The sequence below is a fragment of the Mytilus californianus genome, unplaced genomic scaffold (assembly GCF_021869535.1).
Source record: "Mytilus californianus isolate M0D057914Y unplaced genomic scaffold, xbMytCali1.0.p SCAF_1, whole genome shotgun sequence".
In the NCBI taxonomy this organism is placed as follows: Eukaryota; Metazoa; Mollusca; class Bivalvia; order Mytilida; family Mytilidae; genus Mytilus; species Mytilus californianus.
Genome location: NW_026262581.1, coordinates 20,585,942 through 20,599,080, shown reverse-complemented (window position 1 = coordinate 20,599,080; position 13,139 = coordinate 20,585,942). Strand labels below are relative to the sequence as shown.

At 31.4% G+C, this 13,139-nt stretch overlaps 1 protein-coding gene across 1 annotated transcript in view; it reads left to right on the top strand.

Annotated features, from left to right (window-relative positions):
• The window catches only part of LOC127716129 (fibulin-2-like), a 58,083-nt gene that overhangs the window by 39,970 nt on the left and 4,974 nt on the right, over positions 1–13,139 (top strand). The window contains exons 16-21 of the mRNA XM_052222581.1: positions 2,412–2,552; positions 4,172–4,360; positions 5,570–5,707; positions 6,192–6,317; positions 11,446–11,565; positions 12,532–12,651. Of these exons, the coding sequence (XP_052078541.1) occupies positions 2,412–2,552; positions 4,172–4,360; positions 5,570–5,707; positions 6,192–6,317; positions 11,446–11,565; positions 12,532–12,651 (834 nt within the window). The remainder of the gene's footprint in view (positions 1–2,411; positions 2,553–4,171; positions 4,361–5,569; positions 5,708–6,191; positions 6,318–11,445; positions 11,566–12,531; positions 12,652–13,139) is intronic.

Below are 13,139 nucleotides of genomic sequence, written 5' to 3'. Positions count from 1 at the left end.
TAATGTGCCAAATGTATACACTATATTTGAATACACTGATGAGCCGTAAGGCTCAAAGTTAATAAAGAATTTGAATTTGAACTGTTATACAAACAAGTATGTTTACACAGCTTTAATCTATTTAAATATGACAATAGGTGACGTCAGAAGTTTCATGATTACAAAATATCTTTACAATAAACTGTTTCTTAATTTAAAATAGAAATGTATATATTTTCCTAAGTTACAAAGCTGTTTTGTGTTTTCACCAGACAATAATTCTATTAACTTAAAAGTTGATGACAGTAATTTTTTTTATATATTTTTTACGCAAATCAGTTTATCTGCTACATTGTAGGATGAAATGAAATTCATCCTCTATTACTCTTAAATCACAAAAAATACAATTTCTTTCATTTCTAATAGTACCAACATAACGTTCAGTTTCGATACAAAGGTTATGTGAAGACAAACGAATCCTTGTTATACATTTACGAAAAAGTACAGGAATTTATTTTTGTAAACAAAATTGCAAAATTGCAAAAGTACATTTGTTGCCACATACTAATGTAATCTACACTTTGCAGAAGAATCTATTAAAAAATGTATCTCTTGATTAGCTTGATCAAACAAACACTGTCTTATTAAAGGTAAATCTGAGCTGTCTACATTCAACAACCACTTATTTTCCCACAAATTATTCATACCAAGACTATATAACAATCTTTTTACATATGTTGCCTAATTCATACATTTTGAACAATTTAGCACAAGCTCTTTATAACAAGATTTTAATATACAATTGTCACTAACTAAAATTTTGAACCAAATTTTAAATATTCTAAAATTACGCCAATACTGCAGTGGAAATCTACCTAATTCAAAGTAGACCCTCACATTTGAGGTCGTTCTTTTGACACTTAATAACATTTTGCAGTAGTCCAAATGGACCTTTTCTATCATAGGAAATTTGTGTACTCCCCATATCTCACACCCATACATTAATATACTACTAACATAAGTTTCAAACAGACTAAGCATTGTAAATATATTTAAACATAGAGATGAAATAGGTCTCCTCATACTGAACGTAGCTTTTCTACCTTGTTCTGCACAATGTTTCTGTGTAATAAGAAATTTACAATTGTCAGGTAGTAATACACCTAAATAACAAAATTGTTCCACAATATCCATTGTTTGACCGTTATAGACCCATGTCTCATCAAACCATACAATTCCACCCTTACGAAATGCAACAATTTTTGTTTTCTTTGTATTAACAGACAAGCCCCATGTTTCTGTGTAAATTGACAAAGTATTCAACATTTCCTGTAAACCTTTTACTGTTTTAGACATCAAAATCATATCATCAGCATACATCAACAAAAATAATGTTATATCTAGAAACTCTAAGGCACAATTGTCATTAGCAATAAATTCATTTTCAAAATCATTCACATAGAAAGAAAATAAAATAGGAGAAAGAACTTCCCCTTGCATTAAACCAAGGTTGTTACAAAAGTAATCAGAGTTTAGCCCATTAAATCTAATACAGGTTCTAACATTACTATACATAGGTTTTAAAACAGTTAATAGTTTTCCCCTGATACTTAATTTGGCAATTTTGTACCATAAACATAAACGATCAATTAAAATGACATGTTTATAATGAATTTTTTTTAACACCTTCGTTGATCATCTAAGTAGAACTTCAACATGTTTCACCTGATATAAAAACCAAACGAATTCAAATGACCCAAGCTCCAATTAAATGAATCATTAGAATTAAAATTCATTAATTGAAATGATTTAAAGGATTAAGACAACTGTAACAAAATTTACAATAATTAAATGCAAAGCAGACATCCCTCATCAGTGATCTATCAGGACTTGTTTCGTTCCACAAAGGATTCCATAATTCATTGTGACTAACCTTTGTAAATATTTGTGTATTGATTTTATATGTGAATGTTTTGCATCTGTACTTGTGTGTTTAATTTTTTAGATGGACCAAAAAATATGGAGCTTGAATACACAATTTTAAATTGTCAAATCGAAAAAAGGCACACAGTTAAAAATATCTAGTTTACACGAATCTCATACTGTATTTCATGCATTCCAAATTTATGACGATACACTTGACCGCGAATGAGTCCAACCTTGAATAAGTCAAAAACTTTGTCTGTTCTCTTTGACTTGGACTTAACTAGGTTCGATTGTAAATGCAATTGTTGGTCAAGGAACAAAAATGCATGATGGATAAAGCAATTTCCTAAAATGCACAGGTAAATTATTCGATCAGATTGTACAGTAAAATGGCTCAAAAGAAACTCTTACTGATATCTTTGTTTTTTTTTTTCATGTTGACAATGCCCTCTCAGGTATTTTGTTTGGAGTTGGAATATAATGTCATCAAATTAATTTTTTTAAAGATATTGATGAGTGTGCCCAAAGGATCGATGCCTGTACACCAGAACAGAGGTGTGAAAATAATGAAGGATCCTATTCCTGTAGGAGAATTGTAGGCTGTGGAACTGGATATTCCTTGGATGAGGAAACACAGTCCTGTATAGGTAAGTAACAACACTTTGGGATGGGATTATGATTACTGAAGGCTGTTGAACATGATACTCATTTAAGGAAGAAGAACAGTCCTGTATAGGTGGTAAGATGATACAGATGAGTACAAAAAGGGTATGATAAAGGTTTCTATTCCTGCATGAGTACTTGTAGAGTGTGATACAAGATGAAAAATTCAAATCCTGTATTGTAGTAAGATAATATTGAAGGAAAAATCTTCTATTCCTGCAGAAGAATTGTTGGTAGTTCGTGTAATCTATAGTAGTTAAGCCCAGATGCTCTTGAAATAGAAAAAGAAATCTGGTATATTTCGGTGATGTTGTCACATTCAAATTCTGTCAGCTACACAGGTTAAAAAATTTTTAATGAATAATTTTAATAGTATACTTTATACAATAGGTTATTTTCAATGAATTTACTGGACAAAAATGGTCTCAAAATGTATCTTGTCCTTTAAAATAAAAACAATAAAAACAGCTGACTTTCCAGAATGGGATTTGGGCATTGTTGATTGATTGATTGTTGGTGTTTAATGCCACTTTCAATACTACTGGTTATTTTGTGGCAACCAGTTTATATTGGTGGTGGAAGCCTGAGTGCCAGGAGAGAAACATGGACCTTTGGCAGGAAAACTGACAATCCTAGTCAATTAAGATTGGAATAGAGCCCTCGGGCCACATCCACGGTTCTTACTCACAACCTCAGTGTTCATAGACTAGTGATGAGTTAAGCCTTTTTCAACTGACTTTTATAATTTGTTCTTATGTTGTACTGTTACACCACTGTCCAAGGTTAGGGGTAGGGTTGGGCGCTGGCTAACATGTTTAACCCAGCCAAATTCTGTATGTGCCTGTCCCAAGTCAGGAGCCTGTAATTCAGTGGTTGTCATTTATTTCTGTGTATCATATTTGTTTTTCATTCATTATTTGTACATAAATTAGGCAGTTAGTTTTCTCGTTTAAATTGTTTTACATTTGACATTTTGGGGCCTTTTATAGCTGACTATGCATTATGGGTTTTGCTCATTGTTGAAGGCCGTACAGTGACCTATAGTTGTCATTTGGTCACTGGTGGAGAGTTGTCTCATTGGCAATTATACCACATCTTCATATTTTTATAGTGATACAGTAGATACTTAGACCGCTTGGCCATCATGGCCCTTGATCATTGTTGAAGGCCATACGGTGACCTATAGTTGACAACATCTAGGTCAATTGGGCTTTGGTGTATAGTTGTCTCATTTGCAATCATACCACATCTTCTTAGTTTTATATTTCAATTCATTCAGAGTAGTATGTGATACATTGATTACTTGGCACACATAAAATAATAAAATTATGTTATTTAAAAATAAATCAACCTATGTCTGTTTGTGTTGTTCACCCAATGTTGTCAATATAATGGAACTATATACAACTGTCCTACAAGTGGGAGGTTTAGCTAGCTATAAAACCAGGTTTAAACCACCATTTTCTTCAGAAAATGCATGTACCAAGTCAGAATATGACAGTTGTTTTTCATTAGTTTTGTTCAGTTTTTATGGACTTCCCCCCTTTTTGAATATACCTTAGAGTATGGTGTTTTTGTTAATACTTTTTATGATTATTTATAGATGTGAATGAATGTGAAGCTGGGACACATAATTGTGGGAATGGGTATGAATGTGTCAACATTAAAGGATCCTTTAGATGTACTGCTACACAATGTCCAGATGGACACCAATTCAGTACTAGGACAGGCAAATGTGAGAGGGTAAACTGTCCTCGAGGATTCAGGGCTGATTCTAGAGGAATGTGCATTGGTAAGTTATACTGAATAATGTTTAGTGGGTACTGATTCAGCTGAAGGTCAAGGCAATTTCATAGTGTTAACTAAGGCAAGCCGTTTTTCTATTTATTGGAACTTCAAGGTAGCTCATATAATATATATGATATCTCATATAGTTTATAAGATATCTCATATAATTTATAAGATATCTTATAAAGAAAATTATATGAGATATCTTATAAACTATTTAAGATATCTTATAAACTATATAAGATATCTTATAAACTATATAAGACATCTTATAGAGTTTATTAGATATCTTGAAGTTAGAATAATTGTAAAACAGATTGCCATAGTTAACTGTCATTTTGGAGTCCGAGCAGATTCTTGGAGGATTGTATACATGCAATTTACATTGAACCATATCATGGGGAAAAATAGATATGGGTTAGAAGTACTGGAGAAAACAATCTGAAGACTTAAGGATAATCAGTGTATCAGAAGATAAGCTATTCTTTTGCAGTTCTTCATCTAAACAGTTGCTAGAAGGTCTAAAATAAGGACTGAATTGGTCAAAACTTACAGTAATATTTGATCTGCCTGTAGCTTTGACTTAAGCAGTTCTTTTAATATTCAACAATTTATATACTGATGCATGTTTTTGAGGATGTATGTGAAGGAAATTTCAATTTATATGAAATAACTGAGTCTTACTGCATTTACTTTTAAAATTTACCCAACATAAAATACCATATGAGTTCTTTTAAAAGGACAGTAATCATTATTATGTGAAGGGGAATACTTTCTAAAATGCACTGACCTTAACCATAGCACTAAGAAAAAAACACTGTGTGATTATTAGCAAAATACTTCAAATACTTCTCAGAAAATTTATTCTAATGGTAAAGCATATACATGAAATGGATTGTGTTCAAAAATTGACCAGAAAATGTGAAATTGGATGGCCGGACTGTAATTGTAGAGTTTATAGGGAGAAAAAAAGAGGACATTATAATTATTATGTTCAAAATTGCTTGTGTAGAAAATGTTTACAGTAAACATTGAACTTTTTATTTTAGTATTGAAAAATGACTGACATCTTGGTGAAGACTTCTTGGACTTTTGTTTATCAAAAGTTTTTAAATTAGTTTATTTAAAGCAAAAAAATATTTTAATGAATGTTTTGTAACTTCATAGTTGTCTGTCTCTTATTATGAAGTCATATCTACCGGTAAAATTACAGATTTGGATGAGTGCCAGAGATCTGGGATATGTGATTCCACTGAAACTTGTGAGAATACCTATGGGGCATATAGATGCCGTTCTAACTATAACTGTGAACCAGGATACCAAGCTGACTCCCGGTCAGGAAAGTGTGTTGGTAAGATATCATACAGTATACCATGAAGTTTTTTAGCAATTTTTTTCACAAAATTTACCTTATCCAAACATTTTGCTGTCCTTTGAAATACATTTCACAAAGCTGCAAAAATCAAATAATAAAAACCACTAAGATTTTACTCCCCCTTCTAATAGCCAAACCATGAACCATACAAGATGTGAAAATAACTGAGTATATGATATCTCTTTCTGTTGGTTGTAGGAATAGAAATAGATATATTGACAAGCAAAATAAATACTATTGCAAACAACAAACAAAACAGTAGTGTGCTAGCCTCGAATAAGGAAGGTTGTGAGGTTTAATCCCAAGCCAGGTCAAACCAAAGATTTTAAAATTGGTACTGCTTCTCACTTTAACACTTATATATATAAAGAATTTATCAACTGATTGAAATTACTTATGCATCCTTCTTACTAATACTGTCAGTTGTTGCATTGTCCAGTGAAGTTTTTTTATTATACAGATATCGATGAATGTGCAAGAGGCACCCATGACTGCTCTTCAAGTCAGAAATGTATAAATAGAAGAGGAAGTTTTATATGTGATTGTCCAGATGGATTTAGGCAATCAGCTGAGGGCGTATGTCAAGGTAGATATAAATCTATTATAAAAACTACAGATATGAACTCAAGATGCATGGGAATACGGTAATTTCAGAAAAATTTTGAATGCTTTTACTAATTGTAAAATTGCTCTAAGATAGGTTTTGCAAAAATAAAAACTTGCATTAAGAATTTTGAAAGCATTATTTGTTTGCAACATTTCATGAGATCTTAATAAACAATTTCACATTTTTGCCATTGTTCAATCGCCATAATGAATACTGTAAATTCAGAAATTATTGCAAGGTTTTTGTCTCGCCTTGACTGAGTCAAAAAGCGAGACATAGGTATGCTGTTTCCGGCGGCAGCAGCGGCGGCGACGTCAACAATGTATTAGTTGTGATTAGGTCTAGGTCATGGTGAACCACTAGTGGTAGGTCAATGATATTTGGTATGCAGTTGTATTAGCATTGGCACATCTCATCACCATGGAGATTATTTGGCCCCATCCCCTCAGTCAAGGTCTATTGACTTTAAAACTTTGCTTAGTTTACATGTATAAGTTTGTGATTAGGTCAGTTTATGGGGAACCACTAGTGGTAGGTCAATGATATTTGGTATGCAGTTGTATAAGCATTGGCATTTCTCATTTCCATGGAGATTATTTGGCCTTGCCCCCTCATTCATGGTCTATTGACTTTGAAACTTTCGCTTAGTTTTCATGTATTAGTTTGTGATTAGGTCAGTTTAAGGGGAACTGTTAGTGGTAGGTCAATGATAATTGGTATGCAGTTGTATAAGCATTAGCACATCTCATTTCCATGAAGAATATTTGATCCTTACCCCTCAGTCATGGTCTATTGACTTTGAAACTTTTGCTTAGTTTATTTACATGTATTAGTTTGTGATTAGGTCAGTTTAAGATGAACCACTAATGTTAAGTCAATGATATTCGGTATGCAAATGTATTGGCATGTGCAATTTTAATTTCCATGGAGATTATATAACCCCACCCCCTAATTATGGTTCATTGACTTTGAAACTTTTACATAATTTACAAGTTAATGTTTGTGTTTAGATTTGTTTAAAGGGAACAACTTATGAAAAGTCAATGGTATTTGGTTTGCAGTTGTATTAGCATTGGCACATATCATTTCCATGGAGATTGTTTAGCCCTATACCTTCAGTCATGGTTAATTGACTTTGAATATTTGCGTAACTTACATGTTAAAGTATTGCTATTTTAATTTATTATCAAAATAACAAATAGGCGAGACATATCTCTGTGTTAACATTTTATTATTAATGCGAATAATGCGATTGCATGAGTATCCCAATAATAAGACCTCACATTATGATATCTAATACATATATTTCTATTCACTTTTTCCTGAAGTCGCAATAATTAATCTTGCATTTTTTCCAATTTTTCAAAAATTGTAATACTAAACGCACGCAATAATTTCTGAATTTACAGTATGCACAGAAGTGTTTGAATTTACAGTATATCAAATGAATTTGCATAATGAATGAAAAGAAAAATTAGTCATTACATTGCAATTCTTCATCTTGAAAGAAGGTCTTTATAAAATTGCATGGAAAAAAGAATTTACCCTCATTTGTTTATCCTCATTTGTCTCATGATTTGACAACATTCAAGGTGTAAAATAGGTGTAAATATAAGGCCTGTCAGCCATATCTGTCTGTTTAATGCTTTAAAATGATAATAGAATGGAATTTATTTTCAAAACAAAATATATATATTTTGCTCATTTTACAATATTTAAAACTATGAACAACAAAACATTGAGACAAATTTGACAAACTGCACATTTTTTCACACAAAAACAAGACGCATAAAAATACCTTGCATTTTTTAAACAGGATTGACATATATTATCACATATTGACTAGTTTTGCATTATGGTCCTTTCTTATATTACAACAACTTTAGATACAACAGATAAATGTAAGAAGCTAAAATTTACTGGGGATTTTATTTTCAGGGCTAAAATTGATGACAATTTATCAAGTAGATATACTGGTTTCAAACAATTGTATGGTTTAGATGAACCTTTAACCCATTTCTCTGACGTCAGTCTATTGTTCTTACAGTAGATTATTTTTCAAGAATCCACTGAGTTAACTTAAGATAACTTATTTTATAACTTTAAACTTTTAACTTACGATTTTTTATCCTTTCAAAAACGAAAGGCATATGAAGGGTTCGAACTCGCGCGTATTTTCTTCATAATCAGCAGAGTCTTCAGTCTATGCATGATACCACTATACCACGAGTGCTGACATAAATCAATATTTAAATAACACTCTTAAAGCGCACAACTGTCAATACATGTCAATAAACTGTATTTCTATCTCAGAGATAATTCGCTTTTGTTATCTAATAAAATATTTATACTATGTCTGGATTTGTTCATGTTCTTTTCAAATTTATGTTAATTGTTTTATGCGTTATTTTTTAAGGAAGATTATGTTCTACATTTGAACGTTCTTGAGTATAGTTATATAGCAGTATGGAAATATCTTAAAAAAGAGTTTATTCACGATGTCAGGTTTGAACATTGGTCGATTTTCAACATCGTTATAATGAACCGATGGGTCTTTATACGATTGTGGCTATTACACACTAGTTCTAAACACTAGAGAATCGAGGAATTGTATATATTAGTACAGTTCCTTGATAAAATAAACAACCATATGCCCATTACACATGTCACTTTTAACGTACAAGGACTTTTCCTTTTCATCATAGCAAATGCTTACTTAAGGTTTTAGTCTTATAATGATATTGAACTATCAATATTTTCTTCTTTGTTTGATTATAAATGGTCCAAATATACATCACGTCAACATTGAACGTACTCTAATTTGAATAAAGTGTGATATGTAAGCTACGACCGTAAAACTACTTCCTTGACTGTAAAACCAGAAACAAAATCATCGCCTTAAAATGAATATGAAGTATATAATACCTCTAAGATTAAAACAATATTTTTGTCGAGAAAAAAATTGCAATGAAAACTTTCAATTCGGGTACAAGGTTTGAACTTGGCACTGCTAATATCACAGTTGTGTCTTTTGATACCAACGACTAGACGATCACGGCTATGAACAGCTTGAATGTAGTAGTAAAAAATTAACATAATTATACATTGTACATCTGTAGCACGAGCAATTCTGCTGGAGATTTAGAATGCGTACCACAGAAAATACTAGTTTATTGACTGGTTTACGATGGATGCCAAATGTAATAACGTTAAAATAATCTAAACTTAATGAAAGGGAAACAGTTTAAACAAAATACATGTATAATTTTCAAAAAGACCTTCAGCAATTATCTTATTTATTTCGGAAATCATCATTTACTGGAGCATCATAAAATTGTAGTATTATGGCAACTATGCTAAATACATGTATTTGACTTAATACGGTTAAATTGCAGGCAATCGTTAATCAGCTGTAAAGATTCATAGATTTCTTAATACTATATATGTAAATTTGAAAGGTTTCTAAATTTTGGTAATTAGATTTTTTTAACTATTCAAAAAAAGATTAAAAAATTCTGTATATTTACATATGTCTTTTTGAATAAATCATAAATACCAAAATGTATATAATTTAAATACTTTGTAATGATAAAACATTAAATGAAATATAAATATACAAGTATTAAATCTGGTAATAAAAAGGGGAGCTAACAACCCATTTAAGTTATATCAAACTTATGTTAACTTAAATATAGACGTGAACCGTGTGGATATAATCATTTCCAGCTATTATAGAATAAAAAAGACAAAATACGAAATCATTTTTATGAAATTCCGTTGATTCATTGTCAAAACATAAAACAGACAGTCTTTTTACAAGAAATGGGTTAAGCTAGAGAATTGATAAGAAGTAGTGGATTCGTAAACTATAATCAACTTGCGACTAAAGTCGCTCGTTGATTATCGTTTACGAATCCACTACTTCTTATCAATTCTCTACTACTGAAATCCACTAAAACGATTAAGCCACAAATAAATGTAATTTTACATTATTGTTTTTTGTCAAGCCTTCGACTTTTGTCGAAAAAGCGAGACATAGCGATCCTACATTCTGTTGGCATCGTCGTCGTCGTCCTCGTTGTCGTCGGCGGCGTCCACAAATATTCACTCTGTGGTTAAAGTTTTTGAAATTTTAATAACTTTCTTAAACTATCCTGGATTTTTACCAAACTTGGGCAGAAGCTTGTTTATGATCATAAGATAATATTCAAAAGTAAATTTTGTAAAAAAAAAAATCCATTTTTTCCGTATTTTACTTATAAATGGACTTAGTTTTTCTACCAGGAAACATTACATTCACTCTGTGGTTAAAGTTTTTAAAATTTTAATAACTTTCTTAAATTATCCTGGATTTCTACCAAACTTGGAAAGAAGCTTGTTTATGATCATAAGATAGTATCCAGAAGTAAATTTTGTAAAAAAAAATTCCATTTTTTCCGTATTTTACTTATAAATGGACTTAGTTTTTCTGCCAGTTAACATTACATTCACTCTGTGGTAAAAGTTTTTAAAATTTTAACAACTTTCTTAAACTATCCTGGATTTGTACCAAACTTGGACAGAAGCTTGTTTATGATCATAAGATAGTATCCAGAAGTAAATTTTGTAAAAAAAATCCAGTTTATCCGTATTTTACTTATAAATGGACTTAGTTTTTCTGCCAGTTTACATATTACATTCACTCTGTGGTTAAAGTTTTTTTAAATTTTAACAACTTTCTTAAACTATCCTGGATTTGTACCAAACTTGGACAGTAGCTTGTTTATGATTAAAAGCTAGTATCTAGAAGGAAATTTTGTTAAAATTTTGTTCCATTTTTTCCGTATTTTACTTATAAATGGACTTAGTTTTTCTTCCAGTTAACATTACATACAGTCTGCAGTTTAAGTTTTTAAAACATTTATTAGATTCATAAACTATCCTGGATTTTTACCAAACTTGGACAGAAGCTACTTACAATCAATAGATAGTATAGAGAGGAATGTTTTTATTAATTTTTTCCCTCATTTTTGTTGAGCCTGCGTTTAACAGCAAAAGTAGGCGAGACACTGGGTTCCGCGGAACCCTTACGAATTTTTTTAAAACTACAATTTATATCATTTTTTAGATGTTGATGAATGTGCCTATGGAAATGTTTGTCCTTTCAATGCCGGTTGTACAAATACTCAAGGAAGTTATAGGTGTGAATGTAATCCTGGGCTTAAACAGGAGGGTAGAGTTTGTGTGGGTGAGTACAGTATTCATAAGGTTTGTTTGGATGAGTACAGTATAGTGAGTACCCATACTGTGTCCCTGATTTACCAACATCAATAGGCCGTTTGGATGAGTACAGTATAGTGAGTACCCGTACTGTATCCCTGATTTACCAACATCAATAGGCCGTTTGTGTGAGTACAGTATAGTGAGTACCCGTACTGTATCCCTGATTTACCAACATCAATAGGCCGTTTGTATGAGTACAGTATAGTGAGTACCCGTACTGTATCCCTGATTTACCAACATCAATAGGTTTGTTTGGATGAGTACAGTATAGTGAGTACCCGTACTGTATCCCTGATTTACCAACATCAATAGGCCACTTCAGAACCTAAAGGACTATGGGTAATTTATTGTTTGTTAAATGAAAATAACATCACGTCATTGGTTGAATTTCAATTGTTTAGAACGTTTTTTAACCAATCACGACGCTTTGGTGTACTTTTGAAAATATTAACCAGAATGAATTAGATTCTGAAACGGTGAATTGAATTCATGTGTGGATGTGTCTATGTAGTAGTTCCAATGTGCCATACAGTTATAGTTGTGAATGTATTTTAATATCGTCCTGTGTACATTACATTGATTAAACTACCTCCTACTTGAATCTGGTACTTATCCCTTGTCTGATTAATGACAGGAGATAAGTACTATTTTGATATTTGTAATTTAAACAACATAGTAAGACGCATAAATTCATTAAATATCATGAAGTTGCTGTTAAATGAGAGAGACAGGAGCAATGATCTTTTACAGATGCTTTGAATTATAGAAACCAGTAATTTTATGCCAACATTTTCTCTCTGGTCTATTTCGGTAAATAAGTTGAAGTCTTGGCAAAATAAAAAAATAAATGCATTTTTATACAATTTGATTCATTTATTTGAAATGTTGTATATTTTAGATTGATCTACTTTTTTATTCATTTTAATTTTAGACATTGATGAGTGTCAAGAGCCAAATAGGTGTCAACATGGATGTGTCAACATGATAGGATCTTATCATTGCACATGTGAAACAGGATACCAGTTATCTACTGATCAGAGAACATGTGAAGGTTAGTATTAGAATGTGGATCTACAGAAACAGTTTATCCAAATGTTAATATCAGACTAGGATAAAATAAGTGGCAAAATTGCATTATCCGAGTCGAACTAAAGGGTTCTCACATTTTAAACTGTCAACCAACTAATTTATTCAATTGATTTTTAAAGAAGAATGATATCACGAAAAAATAAATCTTTGTTCGTCAGACATCCTTAATGTGAATACTTCAACAAAGGTAGAAAACAGAAAAAAGGAATCATATGTTTGGTGAGATACAGCTAAAAATGCAGTGAAATGTGCAGTATTAACACCACTACCAGTAAGATGTGTCAGCTTTATAAACATAAAGAAATTCAATAATTCTTTAAGTGTGGAATTAAGCATTGAGAGATCAATTTCAGGAAAGAAAATAAGATAAATTTCACATTTATTTGGGCAACACAACAGGATTAGGGTCTGGATGGGGTTTACAGAATAGAGAATAATGGGTCAATATTA